Below are 17,204 nucleotides of genomic sequence, written 5' to 3'. Positions count from 1 at the left end.
AAAAAGAAGCAAATGTTTTAAAAATAGAAATCTTTTGTAACAACAATATACACTACTGGTCAGTAATTTGGGGTCAGCAATTTTTTTTCTTTCTTTTTTTGAAATAAATCAATACTTTTATTCAGCAAGGATGTGTTAAATTGATAAAAAGTGATAGTAAAAGAAGATATATATTATTTGAAAATATTTTTTTTTATTTTTAATAAATGCAGTTCTTTTTAACCTTTTATTCATCAAATATATTAGGCAGCAGAACTGTTTCCAACACTGATAATAAATCAGAATATTAGAATGATTTCTAAAGGATCATGTGATAGACTGGATGTGACATGTGACACTGAAGACTGGAGTAATGATCCTGAAAATTCAGCTTTGCATCAAAGAAATAAATTATAATTTAAAGTATAATACATTGAAAACCAATTATTTTAAATTGTAATAATATATCACAATATAAAAAAAAAATTCTGTATTTTTGATCAAATAAATGCAGGCTTGATGAGCAGAAGAAACTTCTTTCAAAAACATTAAAAATAGTGATGTTTCCAAACTTTTGGCCTGTACTGTATATATATATATATATATATATATATATATATATATATATATACATATCTATGTATAAATTAAAAATAAAATGTATTTATATTGGCTATAAGATAAAAAAATAAACTAAAATGAAATTGTTTGCCTGCAAAGCGGTCATTATATTTTGTTGTTGTTATACCTAAATATTTTATCACAGATTGACCAATCAGAGTAAAGTATAATAAAGAGTATAAAGCAATTAAAGTAATAAAGAGAGCAAGTATTTGACCCAACGATCTCTTTGTAGTTTTGATGCAGTTTATGTTGGATCAGCCTATGAAGAAAAATCAGACAGAGAGTGACTGTGTTAACTTCATTTTGCAGGTGAGCTTTCCCTCCAAATGTAGAGCATATTCGTTTGAGAGGTATTGTGAATTTGTACATCTGTAACATGACAACTTGTTTTGGTTTAGCTGGGAAAAGAGAAGGAGTTCCTCAGGGATGAGATCTACTGTCAGATCATCAAGCAGACCACCAAACACCCAGTCAAGTGAGTGATATTGTGTGTACACTATCGTTCAAATGTTTGTGGGTAGTAAGTTGTAATTGTTACTTGCAAGGACATTTTAAATTAATCAAAAGTGACATTTATAGTGTTTCTTTTTCAAATAAATGCTTTCTATTTATTAATGAATCCTGAAAACTATCACAGTTTTCACACAAACTATTTAGCAAATGTTTTCAATATTTATAATAAAATTAAGGTATGTTTCTTGAGCACCACATCAGCATATTAGAATGATTTCTGAATCAACATAATAATGATGAGCTTTTGAATAGTAGTGTATATTGTTTTCTGATTTTGTAGGGAGAACTGCACCCGTGGCTGGCGTATGTTCAGTCTGGTGACTGGATTCTTCCCCTGTTCCAACACACTCCTTGTGTATTGCTCCCGCCACCTGGAGACCATCATTCAGGATGCCAACCACCCTTTTCACGGTATCCTCTTCTACATCTTATTCTGTATTTATAATGCAAACTTGCTTCAATGACCCCACCGATATGAGCCAAGTTTACATCATGTGGATTTTGCTATACAATCTGATTAGGAAGTCATTTAAACCTGTTTGTATGTACAAAAAAATAGCAGAGATTGTGATTGTGATTGTGTGCATATACTATTTGTATATAGACCTGGCAAATGTGTGTGCAATGAATCTCAGACGATCAATAAGTTTTGGAGGACGCAGGCACATCCCTTCACATTCAGAGATGGAGGCCATTTTGGTAAGTGAAGACGAAAAGTGAAATGTTGAGCAGAGAATGTCAAGGCATGTGAAATTGTTTCTTTACCATAATATCTGAATCACATGCAGGCTGGGAGGAACTCTCGTCGGCTGCCCATCATGCTGCCTGATGGAACCGAATTTCCCTGCAAGATTCACAGCTTTAGTGTAAGAGAGGGCCCCTCTTTCCATTTTTATTATTTTCAGATTATGTGTTGTCTACATGTAGAGATATTTTGCTTTTCTATAGGTTGCATTTGAGGTGGTACAAGACTTTTGCGCTGAGATGGGTGTCATAAATATAGAAGAAGTGAAGGAATTTTCCATCTATGCTAATAAAAAAGAGGGTAAGATGTCACTCTTATTCACACATGAATCAGTTTATGCTTTCATACTGTTCTCACAATTAATCACTCTCTTTAGGTGATGTGACTCGCCCAATTCACTCCGATGAGTATCTATTTGACTTCCTGCTGGATGATGGCTCGATCTCCCTCTCCTTTCATCGAATAATCTGGAAACAGCCGCTCCAGTTCAGCAATGATCTTTACCTGGGGTTCCACTACCAGATGGTACAAAGTCTCTTTTGAATTCATTTTTACGTGAAACATTACGGTTTTCCTGTTTTACATTAATTACAGGTGAATAGGGTAAAAATAAATAAAAATAATAATAAATATCACCGTACTTCACCAGTTGATTGATTACATTAATAATTGCAAACAATTTTTGTATTACAAGTTTTCAGAAATGTTTAAATATGCAAATTAGGCACTTTCTAATTAAATATGCACTCATTTGCATACATTTCTAGAACAAAAATCTGAATATTGGATCAAGTCAGGTTCAAAATTCTTGTTTAATTTTTTTTTGTTGATATATTAGAGTCAAAGGTTTTTACAGAGAGGATTTTGGATATCTCTGTTTATCACTCCACAAATCAGAAAATACTGTCACCAGCCCAAAAAATAAAATAAAAATCGCCATTTTGTTAGGGATTAAATGTTGTATAAAATAAAAAAAAAACCCTCTGTAAAAACCTTCAGAATATAGATAAGAATAAAGTTTGGTGAATGTAAGTTTTACTGAAGTGGAGATTTCTGGCTCAATGTAGGAGGAAAAACTCATTTTGAGAAAACGGCCTTTAAAGATATAGGGCCCTATTTTAACGATCTGAAACGCAAGTGTCAAAGCGCAAAGCGCAAGTAACTTTGTGGGCGGGTCTCGGCGCTGTTGCTATTTTCCCGGCGGGATAAATTACTCTTGCGCCCGACGCAAATCTAAAAGGGGTTGGTCTGAAGTAGCTTCATTATTCATAGGTGTGGTTTGGGCGTAACGTGAAATAAACCAATCAGAGCGACATCGCACATTCCCTTTAAGAGCAGGCGCGCTTTTTCTAAGCGGATTCCTATTATAACGGCGGATTTGCCAGGCGCGCGCCAGGAGCGGTTCACAGCCGAGGAGACCGACGTCCTCGTCACGGCCGTAAAACACAGAGAAGTGACATTGGGGATGGAGAAACAAACACACCCAAATTAGCTTCGGTTAAACAGGCGTATGATAATTTGGGCGTGTGATTAAATGTGTAAGCTAGATTTATGCCTATTTTATTTTCACATCTTCATGGACACAACAATGATTTCCCTCGTGTATTAATATGAATAAATGAATGAAATCTTTATTTCGAACAATTAAAAAATAAATTAAACCAAAGACAGCAACACATTAAATATCCATCAATAAAAATAAAACAAAATCAAGAAAAACAAAACCTTTTTTTTTTTTTTTTTTGCATAATAATCACACTGTTCGAAAAGGGATATGTAGAAGCCCTAGGCTTATCAAGACCTACAAGACCTAATATTTTTCCTAGTAATAATGTATGATTTGCAAAAATGAAAACGGCTGCTTCTGTGTAGATGAGAGCATCAAATTGTAATGCGCGTTGTGCACACGCTACATTGATTATGGCCAAGCATGCGCCCTTAAAATAGCATGAATAACATGCGCAACGCGCCACTGACTTTAGACTAGGTTTTTCCTGGTCACTGGCGGAATTGTTTTCTAAACCTGCAAAATAGCATGAGGGAACGTTTGCGCCGGAACACGCCTCCTCTTTGCGCTGAACCGCCCCGGGGAGCGCAAGTGTTTTTGCTAGTTAACCGACGCGCGTCTGTGGAGGGAAAAGTCCGCTTTGCGCGGGTGCAAAATAGGAATGGTACATGCGTCAGTGTACAAAGTCAATTGCGCTGGGTGCAAGATAGGGCCCATATACTGTAATTGAAATCTACAGATGCAAATAGATAAAGTGCTCTAAAAGATACAGTTAAAAGTATATCTTGGATGTTTTCTGTCCACTAGTCAAAAAAACAAAAACAAAAAACACTTTATGAATAGCCAAAAAGCCCAAAATCTCAAAATTGACAGATGCTTTTGCCTGTAGTGTCTGGCCTTAATCAAGGATGCATTAAATTGATCAAAAGTTACAGTTAAGACATTTATAATGTTCCAGAAGATTTCTATTTATAAATGCTTTCATAAATGCAAATAAACGCTGTTCATTGAACTTTCTATTCATCAAAGAATCCTGAAAAAAGTATCACCATTTCCACAAAAATATAACTGTTTTCAATGATGATCTTATAATAATAATAATAAATGTTTCTTGAGCACCAAATCAGCATATTATCAAGGATCATGTGACTGAAGACTGGAGTAACGGCTTCTGAAAATTCTTTGCCAACACATGAATCAATTACATTTTAAAAGTTCACAATATTACTGTTTTTACTGTACTGTTGATCAAATAAATGAAACCTAAGTTCAAATATTTCTCATTATCATGTTTGATGGATGCCGGTTGTATGTATGTTTTTCAGTTTGTGACTAATTACCGGCAAGGGAGGCTGTTGCTGCCCATGAACAGCTCTATGGTCTACCAGCAGGTGGCAGAGTTGACCGCTCTCCAACACCTTGCGCTTGGACTGACTGATCTACCATCCAAGTAATTTTATATATCTCAAGCGATGTGATGTATTATACCTAAAATTATTCATGAAACTTAGTCATTTCAACTGACTCAAATCATTGCTTTAAATCTGACACTCTTGACACATATTTATTGGTAATCAATGTTCAAACATCAGCTCTGAGGTAAAGCAGTACCTTCCCCGGAAGGATGGGGTGAACTCCGGTGACGAAAGGCTTCTTGCTACTATACGGGCACAGTTTTCTACCTTGGGCCCCCTCAGCCCTCTTGATGCCAAAGCCTACTTTGTCAGTAAGTGAGCAAACCTGTCTAAATGTTCCCATTCCATTTACTGATTTTACATCTGTATTTCATATTTTCCAAACAAACTCTTTAACTTTCCAGAAACTGTCAGTTCGCTGCCTTTCTTTGGATTTGATATATTCACTGCTCAGAAAGTAAGTCATCGCAGCTGCCCCTCTCCCTCGCTGGTCGCCGTCAACCATGAAGTTATCACGATCCTTGATCCCAAAACACAGGTATCTGACACTCGGTATTCCTATGATGCTTTGATCATCATTGTGCGTTTTAACCATGCTCGACAACGACTAAACTATCACAAACTTCACAGAACGCATGTTTGACAGTGTCTTTAGTGGAAGTGCAGTCCTTGCGCTCAATCAGACCCAAAAAAGACAAGCTGCAATCAGTTGAGATCAGCTTTAGTGGCCAAACTCAACCCAGGAATCTCAGCATCAGTCTAAAGCAGGTACGCGTGTAGATAAAATGTCATGGATATATACATGTTGTCATTTTCAAAGAGCTGGAAGTTTTTAATGAATGAGATTACTCTTGTTTTTGATCTCTCATTTCTCCCAGGCAAAAGAACTATGCCATACCATTGCTGTGATTATGGAAGAGGTGGTGAAACCCTCCCGCAGCAGCGTGTCCAGTCGGGGCGGAACCCCATTTTAAACAACCGACAGATGCAAACATCACCTAATATCCCATGACTTACCCTGAGTTCAAATGTATCTCCTGCCATAAATCATTATAGACATTATATTTCATAAACCTGTAGAAAAGTTTACATGTGATCAAGGCTAAGTCTTACCAAGTGTTTAATTCATTATATCCAGGGTTCTCAACAAGGGATCTGTAAAAATACTAGGGGTTTGCAGCGATGTATACAGCATAAATACATTTTTGGAATGAAAATTGTAATGAACATTAATAATTTGATAAGCATTATTTAATGTAGTAATGTGTTTGTTTTTTACAAAAATATTTAATTTAGTATCATTAAGAATTTATACCACCAAATGATTTGTGATTATATTTATTATAAGTCTGACCTGTTTTGTATATGTGTTAAAATCATGTTTAATTATGTGCGTCCAAATTAAAAGAAAATGTATTAGTGAGTATAGAAATGAATCTATTTAAAAGTGTAAAACATCTTTTAAAGTGTATTTTTCATTCTTTTTCAATAAAAATCACTGATATCTGTCCTCTTCAGAAAACCGAGAAACATTACCATTCAATTTGTGTGCAGATAAGCATTTAAGGAGCACTATTTATCAACCACACATGACACTGAAGATTTGATACTCAGGGTAACTACGTCAAACAGAGGCTCCGCCCTTTGAGTCAGACCGCGGCAAGCCACTGCAGAGCCAATAGGTGGAGCTTGACGTCCAGTTCCCCCCTCGCTGGACTTAATGGGTGGAGCAAGATGGCTCAACCACACCCTAACCCTACACATAACCCTATCGCTAAACATAACTCCACCCATTAGGTCCACAGAGGTGGAGCTGTACTGTCCCCAAGTCAAGATCCACCCATTACATCCAGAGAGGGGGAGCTAGACGTCATATGCCACTGCAGTGAGCTCCACTTGACTTCCCCGTAGTACTGGCCAATCACAAAGGACAAAACAAAACAAATCCCGTCTCTCAGATAACACTGACCAATCAGATTCCACTACATCGTCCCTGCACAAACATACCACGCCCTTCGAGTCACTAACATGGCCGTCAACAGGGAGTGAGTCCAAGGATTTTGAGACGAATATTATTTGATTCTGCTAAAACACTCTTGATGATTGACGATAGTACTTGCGGGTCGTTGATGTTACAGCTCTATAACGTAAGTTTACATTGATTTATTGTGATTTGAGCATGTAGCTAGTATCATTTAACCCCTAGGCCACCTCTAATAAACTGATTAACCAGCTGTTTGGATTATTTCTAAGTGGTCCAAGGATGTTTATATATAAATTATTCTAACTTTGACAGCTAAATCCAACAGGGTTTTTTTTTCACAAGCCTAGTCGCAAGCAGCGATCAAACGTTCAACATGGAAGCTGTCTTTCACGTTAACACAGGTTTAATAATCGTAAATACTCTGAAATATAGGCTAGTTCCTAGCTATGTAGCTAAGTAACGTTAAATGCAAGGTATTACTTCTGCCTTTAATAACTTTATGCAATACCACTGTTTATTTAGTGTATCTCTGTAGTAATATACACATTACCAAACAAATGTCTCTATAGAACTGTCATTTGCTTAGAGACCTGTGACGTTAGTTGTTCAGATGAATCCTGCATCATCGTTACACTACCTGTAGTCAAAGATTAAAGTCTCTGTAAAGTATTTGTCTAATACTGTCACTAGTACTTTCTCTGAATATGTTGGATTTATGAGATTGTAAGTGATTTATTTGGGGTTGTTTTCGGCTATGATGATTGATTACAGCTTTGTGGGCCAGTTTAGATATTCAAAGTCAGTAAGAGTAAGTTTGCTTGTCTTACCTAGAAAGCTAAAGATTAAATGAGTAAATGCCACATTGTTTGAGGTTGTAGACTGTAGCCAAAAGCAGTTTTTATACATTACTGGGCTAGCACCCTTATATAATTTACCTTGTTTAATTTTAGATTATAAAATCTAAATTTTATATCAAGTATAAAACCATATAAATATATAATAAACCATATAAAATAAATTAACATATATATACTCTTTGCCTTATAGACTTGCCTGAATTTTTATCTAAAATCTTGATGTTTGTTTCCCAGGGAAAATTCCCCAGACATGTTGTTTGTCAAATACCCTTATTTACAGACATGTTATTGCTCAGTATTGCTCTCATGTGTGCTGTTATCATTGACACAAGTAAGCGAGCATAGGCCAGTGTTACCGACTTTTTTTTTACTTCCGGTGAAAATAGTGGAACCTGGGAAAAATGTGCATGTCTTTATTTGGGAATATGCTTGTTGCCATGAATACAGAATCTTTCCAGTAACTGCAGCATGTAAACTTGATTTGGATAATGATATTATTAATGGTGTCATTGACTCTTTTTAATAATTCCCATTGTAACTCTTTCCACCCATATCAGATCCCTTTGAATGTAAGAAGAGAGAAGCCACACCCTCTCATAGATTACAGTTCCCTGGGCATCGACTACAGCCCTGAGAACCGTCCCTCAGACTGGCAGTGCCCGCAGGTGAAGCATCTTGAAGCTGGGGGCCGGGCTGGTATCGGGACAAGCGTGGACTGTAACTACCAGCTCTGGGCAGCTCGACAGAGCATGGTGAGATACAGCGGTTGCCATGGAGCTACAGGATAAGAAACAGGTAAGTTCTTGTGGAGTTTTCCTCCTATAGATGAGAGTAAGTTTGCTAGTCTTGAAGTGCTCAGACTATTGATTACCACTGAAAATGATTTTGACCCACCCCTCAGTTTGTAAATACAAACAAAAATCACATAAAAAGTAATGCAACAAGAGTTTTGGGATATTTTTGAGTATGTCTTTATACATACAGTTGAAGACAAAATGATTAGCCCCCCTATGAAATCTCAATTCTTTTTCAAATATTTCCCAAGAGATGTTATTTTCTCTGGAGAAAGCGTTATAATGTGCCAGGAATAAAATAATTATAAAAAAAAATTGGTTTGATTGGCTATAGAACAAACCACTGTTATCCAATGACTTGCCTCATTGACCTAATTAATGTATTTAATTTGCACGCACAAGGAGTCTGACAACAGCCGGTGCTGCACACGGAGATCTGATCTCGCCATCATCGAGTCTGTCTGTGATTACATGAAGAAACAGAAAAACTGAGACAGACTAAATCCAGAAGAACTATGGCAACGTCTCCAAGGCGCTTGAAGAAACCTTCCTGCAGAGCTGCAGTACTGTGAAAAGTTTTAGGCGCTTGTGTAAGAATGCTGTAACGTGAGGATGCTTTGAAAAAATAATATCGTAAATAGATTTTATTTATCATTTTTCTTCTATTATCTAAATCAAATCAATATTTGGTGTAACCACCCTTTGCGTTTAGTACAGCTTTTGTCCTAGAGGCATTTGCACATAGCTTTGCAGGAAGGTTTCTTCAAGCGTCTTGGAGACGTTGCCGCAGTTCTTCTGGGTTTAGTCTGTCTCCGTTTCTTTATGTAATCGGGGAAGGACTCGATAATGGTGAGATCAGATCTCTGTGTGGAGAACCGGCTGTTGTCAGACTCCTTGTACATACAAAAATCTCACTGGATTATTACAATTAATGGCAAAAGGAATGTTTGGAAATGTAAACTGATTTCCTACTGACACACTACAGCAAAAGATATAAATAACTGGCTTGATTACTCTCATGTAACATGACATAGCTTGAGCATTTGTGCTGCTAAAAACAACTTGAACTCAAATTCATTGACCCTGGGCTTGATCACACTAGTAGACCTTCACTAATTTTTTGGCATATTTTAGACCTCTGTTATACTCCATACAGGAAAAGCTGGTGGGAATGAAAATATATGATCTTTTTTCACGATCAAGCTCATGGACACAAAATGAAAAAAATGCTATTTGTTACTACATGTTTGTTTACAGTGGGAGTTTCGTTCATGTCCAGTTAGGGGTAATTTTGCTCTGAGGTGTCTTATAATAATTAACAGTTCATCTTGAACCACGCCAGATTCTTTTTAATGGAGATGGAAGTTGTAGAGGTTGTGAAAGGCATATTGTCTTTTTGACTTTGGACATGAAGAAAAGCTTGATATGAATTTGTATGTTGTAGTTTAAAATGTGCCTGAAAAGGAGTGAATTGGGCCAGAAATTCAGTGACCTTACCTATACCTCGTGGAAACAGTAGCTTTGTTTCATGTATTAGCATGTTAAAATATTGTACATTTGTCAGCAGTCACATAATTTATTTCACTTGCTCATATGTGACCCTGGATCACAAAACCAGTCACATATCGCACGGCTATATTTGTGGCAATAGCCAACATGGGTCAAAATTATCGGTTTTCTTTTATGCCAAAAATCATGAGGATATTAAGTAAAGATCATGTTCCATGAAGATATTTTGTAAATTTCCTACCGTAAATATATAAAACATTTATTTTTGTGAGTAAATGCAGCACATTCGCACACATAAATGGACAACTGTACAGGTGATTTCACCAAATTCATCAAAGATTCCAGATGTTCAAATAGTTGTATCTCGGCCCAAATATTGTCCTATCCTAACAAACCATACATCAATGGGAAGCTTATTCAGCTTTCAGATGTTGTCTCAATTTAAAAAAACTGACCCATATGACTTTGGTTTTGTGGTCCAGGTTCACATATATGTATATTTCTGTGATTGAATTTATTGAGAGAATGAATTTATCCTTTTTTAATCAATTAAACTCAAGTAACTTAAACATCTAAATTTAGCTGAATTTTGACAGCATCATCAAAGTCATTGGCAGTATGACTTTGTAAGACTGTATGACTGTGTAATTTGGCAGTAATGATGTTGCTGAGATCCCCTTTTTGGTTCTTGTCTTACCTGTATTGATTTTGCTGAGGTAATGAGAGTGTGCTGGGATAGTTGTTGCCATCGGACAGTAACAGCTGGATCTATATATATTAACGTTTTATGTCATATTTAATTTTTTAAAATGTCAAAATAATGGCTTTTTTTAAAATATATACATATTAAATATATCTCAATCTGTCACTATTTAAAAATGGACATCCCTACTTTAGTAAGGTTGTAGGGTTCATTGAGGATGCTCTTTGTCCTGCCGCACCACATCACTGCTAGGACCGTAAATTGCTGTGTTAGCTGGAATGGATGAATGCCTGGACAGGGCGGCGAGGGCACACCATGCTTTTGCTTGTCTGTCAAGCCCCTTTCCCTCACTTTATTCTCTAATTATTTCTCTCAAAAGCTCTCCAACCCTGATACTTGCTCATCCTCTACAGCTTTTCATTGTCATTTTACACCATTTTTTGCCTGTTTCTCTTCAGGCGAAGTGTTGCAGCTGCCTCTGCAGAGCTCTCAGACTAATTCATGCTAGAACTGACAAAACCTCCTTTCTTTTCTGTTCATTCTCCTTCAGCTTAACTGTTTTTAGCAGACCCACACACTGTTACCGGTCTGAAAAGAACAGTTGTGTTCATTCTCTCTGGTCAATTGCACTGATTTTAATGTGCAATGCTTTTTTTTTTAACTGGCAGACTACACAAGGGTGGCTGGGACGTGCCCAAAACAGAGCCTCTGAATGCGCAGAGGCAGAGACTGTCTGTCCAGACCGTGTGACTGGTGCTGAAACAGCAGCATACATTATCCCGTAGCACCCGACACACTCCTGTCCAGCCCACACGCGCACCAGTCGTACATTAGTCTGTCGGCAGCAGAGGGAGTAGTCGCAGCCATGATCCTGAAAAATGGGACCTGGTTCTGGAAGAATAAAGTGAGTGGATCTGTGCACACTTCCTCTAACAAACTCAGTTGTTTGTGATCTGTCTGAATCCGACTGTCCGGGATCAACGTTTAGGTCTCGTGTGCGAAGGCTTAAGTCTGTTGTTTGCGTGTGATTAATCTCGAGTACCGTGAACAGGTGGAAGTGCCGTGCCAGGTGTACGTGCACTTTTCTCAGCTCTGGGTGTGATTGTGTGGTGCATTTTTCAAGGTCTTGAGTGGTTTACCCATAATGGGCCACCGTGTGTGACCGCATGTGTCTGTGTGCGAGCTGATGGTAAATCTCTGCTCGTTGATGTGTGAGAGATGCTCATGAAAGGATTTAGTTCAGGCACTCTCTGGCTGTGGGAAAGTGGTGTGTTTATTTATAGTGGTGGGCCCTCGTTTGCTACTACAGGACCCTAGCTGTCCCACAAATCCACTGGTAATGCTGGTAGGATAGCCAAAATGCGTCAGAGGGGAGAGAGCCTTTTCTTTTGTGACCATAATAGGCATGTTGAGCAATAAAAGTTTCTGCCTAAATAAATAGGTTTGACTTACTGTGTCGGCATTCCCTTAAAGGGTTAGTTCACCCATAAATGAAAATTCTGTCAGTAATTACTCACCCTCATGTTGTTCCATCCCCGTAAGACTTTCGTTCATCTTCGGAACGCAAATTAAGATATTTTTGATGAAATCTGAGAGCAAATCTATGTAATCGATATCTGCCATGCCAGAAAAGTTAGTAAAGACATTGTTAAAATAGTCCAAGTGACTACAGTGGCTCAACCTTAAGTTTATCAAGCGACGAGAATACTTTTTGTGTGCAAAAAAACACAAAAATAATGACTTTATTCAACTATTCAACTTTTTGAAAATGTCAATTTCTACAAAAATTATTTTAGATTGCTTCTCAGATTTGGACTAGCCTGGTTAAAACCAGATCATTCTCAGTAGTAACTGAGTTATGGTCTGGCAAAGCTTCATTAATAACTCCTTTCCAAAGGGGCGTCACCAACGGACGTCGCTCAAATGCCTCTGGGCGCAATTGGATAGACCTAAAACCAATCAGAGCGGTCGTCATCGTGTAAAGCAATATGCTGCGTCCCAATTCGCCTAAGTTACACTACGCCATAAAAGTATGTACTCTTTTTGTGAAGAAAAGGTATTTACTTTTGAATGTGTAGCTTCGTCATCTTTATCGGACGGATCTGTCGCGTGCATCCTGTCACGTAAACTGCCCTGTCAATCATCTTGTGACAGTTAAAATCCTCTATTAAATCTAATTTAATTTCCTACCATTTCGGAGAGAAATGTAGTAGCACGTTCATCTGCCAGTGGGTCTTTCATGGAGACTGTCCTCATGTGTTTGCAATTTGAATATAATAATGCATTTAAAAGTTGGTGCGCCTCACCAACGGACGTCGCTCAAATGCCTCTGGGCGCAATTGGATAGACCTAAAACCAATCAGAGCGATCGTCATTGTGTAAAGCCCGCCCCAACGTTTCTGATTGGGTGCCGCGATTTCGACGGATTAGAAATGGGCTTGAATGAGCTCTTTGCCAGACTACTTGCAGAGCAAATCTAAATTTGCCGGAAGTTGTCTGGGTTTTCCCAGGCTAGATTTGGACAATCAGACCAGGTGTACTCTCGTCTACTTGGGATCCGATCGACCAAAAAGCATCTTAATAGCAGGTGTAAACAGGGCCCAAATGTTGCACTAGTTATTATTTATAAAGTATATTCACCTCTTAAACATTGTAGAAGAATCTATAACAAGAGGAGCTTCACATTTCTGCTTTTAAATTCTCTTACAAGTGCATTACTAAACATGATTTGTGTTTGTTTTTATAAGGGACAAGGAATTATTGTCTGTGGTACTAGACAGCATTCTTAGGGGCCATTCACAGAATGCGTTGTTGCAGTTAAAACGCAAACTCTTTAGTTAAAACTAAACTCTTGAGATGCTTCTTTAATAGTTGAACTTCTTTTAACTTGAATGTCGCTTTTTTAAGAATGCCATGCATTGTGCAAGATGCTGCAAAAGACATGAGACTGCAATTTTGGTTTATTAAAATGAAGAGATAAACTACAGTGAATTATAACCAGGACCCCTCGTGCTCAGAAACATTGCAGTTGTACCAGTAAGTTATACTTCATATTTTTTTATTTATCAAATTGAACTTCAATATCCAAGGACCAACATTAGCAGATTTTAATAAAACGTTCATTTGAGCACTTTAACTCACACAGTCTGGAATTTTGTGTAATGGTGAAAGATTTCCTCAACGGGTTCATGTTGTTCACGCAGATTTGCCCCGTTGACCAACAAAAATCTGCTTGGTTTGAAAGTGACTTCTATGTGAGCTGTGCTTCATACAGTACATTACTACACTATTGACAATAGACAATGGACCTTTTTTTGCCTGTGAAATTTTGCTGATATTTTGGTAATGTGACCGCACCTTTTGTCAGCAAGAATGATGTTGAAAGTTGATATTCATGAGAAAAGCCATTTTATCACACCTGTCCCCTGAATTTTTCAAACAAAGTGACTATCATGGATTGATTGGTTTGGTTGTGCTGTAGGAGGAGGAGGCGACTCCACTGGGACTGTCCACGGCTCAGGCTCTGTGCACCCTACGGGACCAGCTGTCCAACTTACTGGGGCAACACCAGAAATTCAGCCGGCGAAGATGCACGATACAGGTCTGTTCTGGATTATTCAGTTTTCATCACAGTTAAATTAGTTTTGTCAGGGAAATCCTGATTTTGGTTTTACTTTTCGTTTTGCAGGAGCTGTGGGCTAAGAGCTTCCTTCACCATAACGACCGGCATTCGTGCTTCCATTGGCCAGGAGCTGTTCTCACTCTGGTTGTGGTGGTTGGGCTGTTGTGTTGTCATGGCAGCCAGCCGGAGGGCAGGTGGGCAGGGATGAGTGATGGTGCAAAAAACTTTTGAATGGCATTTTGAATGGATGTTATCAAATAGTTGGGATAAGCATTGTTATTTTGTTTTATGTAAGCTGCTTACCTTTTTATCTCAGCCAAGGCATAGAGCTGGTGAACGCAGGTGCGCTCTTCCTCCTGCTGCTGTTGAACCTCTTCCTCATCAGACGGCAGCAGTGGTTACGGACCAGCGAGATGGTGCGGAGGCTCAAGTCCATCATCGCACAGCTGAACGGTGAGCGGAGCAGCGAGTATATAAACATCTAAAGGAATCAGTCCTGCTTCAGGAAGTAATAATGATGGTTTGGTTATGCTAGGCTTCATCCATTAATTTGCATTACATTTCAACGCAATGCTAAATATGCTTTTATATAACTGGAATTATAGTATAGTTCTTTCTGTCATTATTTATTCACTCTGATGTTCTTCCATTTCTCTAGACTTGTCGTTCCAAGTTTTAATAAGTTAATGTTCACTTAACTCTTTCACTTTTTTCCTCATGGGTTGCCAGATTATTTGGAGAGAAGTGCAGGACATCCAATCAGATGGGCCCCCTCTCTGTACCCTGACCTCTACACTCCCACCTCCCCTTCTTGGTCACTGCATTGGACATTCAGAGACGAGCAACTGGTCAATCTACCTATCAGTCTACTGGTGGAAGGTGATGTCATCGCTCTTAGACCAGGCCAGGAAGCCTTTGCATCTCTCAGAGGCATCAAGGTAATGTCAGATCTGAATTACATGATTTTTTTGTTTGTGTATTGTGTAGATTTATGGATGACTATATGCATAACAATTTTAGATTTATTTTATAATATACATAATTACCATGGTAAAATTTGTATTGTAGTATTATTTATATACTATTATAGCCTTTTGTAATATTTTGAATCAGATTTTTCTTTTTTCATTTTAATTGAGTTATGTGCTTTTGTCATTTTCATAATCTTTTAATATTAGCTTATTAACAATAACAGGACTGCATGGTAACCATAGTTATTACAGAGATTGTTACTGTGACACAATCACAGCCAATCAGGAAGTATTTGATTTTTAATGTACAACTTTATTTGTGGAGTGGGATGTTGGACCAATTAGTTTTCAGTAGGTTGACTTCTGACTTGTAATGCAGCCTGAATCATAATCATACACTGTTCGTTCGTTGACCAGAGGACAACTGGCCCCCCGACTGAGCCTGGTTTCTCTCATGTTTTTTTTTTTTTTTTTTACATTTGTCACCTGATGGAGTTTGGGTTCCTTGCCACTGGCTTGCTTAGTTGGGGACACTTAGTATTCAGCAATATTGCTGATTTGCCTGCACTGACTGACACTATTGCATGAGAACTGAATGATAGCATCAGTGTTTTCTCCAGAGCTGCTTTATAGCTGAATTGAACTCATTCCATAATTGATGAACTTTACATAGTTATTGAACCAAACTGAATCAACACTGAACTGATTTCAGCTAAATAACGACTGCTTCCTATTGTCTTTTTAGAGCTGCTTTACAGCAAAATTGAGTTCAGTTTGAATTATTGAATTGATATTTTCCTGTTTATCACTGTAAATCTGCTTTGAAATTATCTGTATTGTATAAAGCACTATATAAAAAAAGGTAACTTGACTAGGCAGGGCTACATAGTGTGATGCCTTTGAAAAAGAAACAAAGCATTGCAACAAAATGTTCTCTCGCTTATCGTGGCTGGTTAGTAAATAGTGTTCCACTATTTAAAGGAGATCCAGGATTAAGCTATTATGATTTAACTGAAGTAGGAATATCAGTATGAACTATATCCTGGTATTTTGTACTGGAATCTGAAACCGTACAAAAGAAAACCTTGGAGAATAAGAGTGTTTCTCTTGGGTTCTCTGGCTCTTTCACTCTGTTCTTCTGAATCACTGAATCTTCTGTTACCAGGACGACGAACACATCGTGCTGGAGCCAGGAGACCTTTTTCCGCCGTTCTCCCCTCCTCCCTCCCCACGCGTGACTGAGCGGAGGGGCCCCCACAGTCCTCAGCAGTACCGCCTCTTCAGGGTGGTGCGCACACCTATACTCGAAAGTGTCAGGTTAATACCTCAGCTTTTTTACTTGTGATATGTGAACAATTTTATTTTCTCACTCTAGTAACTAATCACCTTTTTCTGGCCAATAGGAACAGTCTTGACCTGGCTCTCTCCCGTCCAATCACAGCCCTCGATAACGAACGGTTCACTGTGCAGTCCAGTATTGCCAATTTCGCCTGTCCCGCTGTATTGGTATGATAAAACTGAACACGTGAACTAAGTTTTCAAAATGTTTAACAAAGTTTCACACGTGTTGTGTCTGCAGCATGTCTACATCCATTTTGACACCCATATTAACAGTTTTCTGTATTCACAAGTAGTATGCATGAGTTAAACTGTTGAGCCTGCTGAACTCAGCAGAAAATAAGCCTATCAACCAATCTTTTGCATATTATCTTGTATGAAGGAGGCAATAGGACAATCATCTGTCAGTGTAAAAGCTTTTGCAACACTCACATGCTCCAGATGCAAGAAGTGTAAAGTGGGACTAATGGTCATAACATTTACAAATTGTCTGTTTGCTGATGATGATCTTTGGTCAACTTTTTCATTTATAGGTGGCCTTTTTCTCTATTAACACGATCCGGTACTTCTGTGACACTCCTGGTCTCACCCCTGGACCATTCAACTTTCTTCAGTTGCAGGTCGATAATAGTAAATCACAATG

The 17,204-nt window shown here is 38.1% G+C and overlaps 2 protein-coding genes across 3 annotated transcripts in view; both read left to right on the top strand.

The window, feature by feature from the left end:
* Positions 1 to 6,233, top strand: part of myo15b (myosin XVB) — a gene marked incomplete at its 5' end in the record, with an annotated part of 33,373 nt that extends 27,140 nt beyond the window's left edge. Inside the window, 12 exons of the mRNA XM_084434602.1 lie at positions 836 to 912; positions 1,002 to 1,078; positions 1,397 to 1,527; positions 1,721 to 1,815; positions 1,905 to 1,982; positions 2,065 to 2,161; positions 2,238 to 2,386; positions 4,694 to 4,818; positions 4,961 to 5,094; positions 5,188 to 5,321; positions 5,414 to 5,551; positions 5,662 to 6,233. Of these exons, the coding sequence (XP_084290728.1) occupies positions 836 to 912; positions 1,002 to 1,078; positions 1,397 to 1,527; positions 1,721 to 1,815; positions 1,905 to 1,982; positions 2,065 to 2,161; positions 2,238 to 2,386; positions 4,694 to 4,818; positions 4,961 to 5,094; positions 5,188 to 5,321; positions 5,414 to 5,551; positions 5,662 to 5,757 (1,331 nt within the window). The 3' untranslated portion in view covers positions 5,758 to 6,233. The remainder of the gene's footprint in view (positions 1 to 835; positions 913 to 1,001; positions 1,079 to 1,396; positions 1,528 to 1,720; positions 1,816 to 1,904; positions 1,983 to 2,064; positions 2,162 to 2,237; positions 2,387 to 4,693; positions 4,819 to 4,960; positions 5,095 to 5,187; positions 5,322 to 5,413; positions 5,552 to 5,661) is intronic.
* Positions 6,234 to 6,796: 563 nt separating this feature from the next.
* tmem94 (transmembrane protein 94) overlaps positions 6,797 to 17,204 on the top strand; it is a 29,050-nt gene continuing 18,642 nt past the window's right edge. For both annotated transcript variants that reach the window (XM_084434130.1, XM_084434129.1), the window contains exons 1-9: positions 6,797 to 6,930; positions 8,182 to 8,419; positions 14,112 to 14,231; positions 14,319 to 14,446; positions 14,569 to 14,705; positions 14,982 to 15,190; positions 16,389 to 16,540; positions 16,627 to 16,729; positions 17,095 to 17,181. In XM_084434130.1, coding sequence (XP_084290256.1) covers positions 8,396 to 8,419; positions 14,112 to 14,231; positions 14,319 to 14,446; positions 14,569 to 14,705; positions 14,982 to 15,190; positions 16,389 to 16,540; positions 16,627 to 16,729; positions 17,095 to 17,181 — 960 coding nt within the window. In that variant the 5' untranslated portion in view covers positions 6,797 to 6,930; positions 8,182 to 8,395. The remainder of the gene's footprint in view (positions 6,931 to 8,181; positions 8,420 to 14,111; positions 14,232 to 14,318; positions 14,447 to 14,568; positions 14,706 to 14,981; positions 15,191 to 16,388; positions 16,541 to 16,626; positions 16,730 to 17,094; positions 17,182 to 17,204) is intronic.

The sequence above is a fragment of the Rutilus rutilus genome, assembly GCF_951802725.1.
Source record: "Rutilus rutilus genome assembly, chromosome: 16".
Taxonomy (NCBI): domain Eukaryota; kingdom Metazoa; phylum Chordata; class Actinopteri; order Cypriniformes; family Leuciscidae; genus Rutilus; species Rutilus rutilus.
Note: the sequence above shows the minus strand (reverse complement) of the source record. Positions and strands in the feature narration are given on the sequence as shown.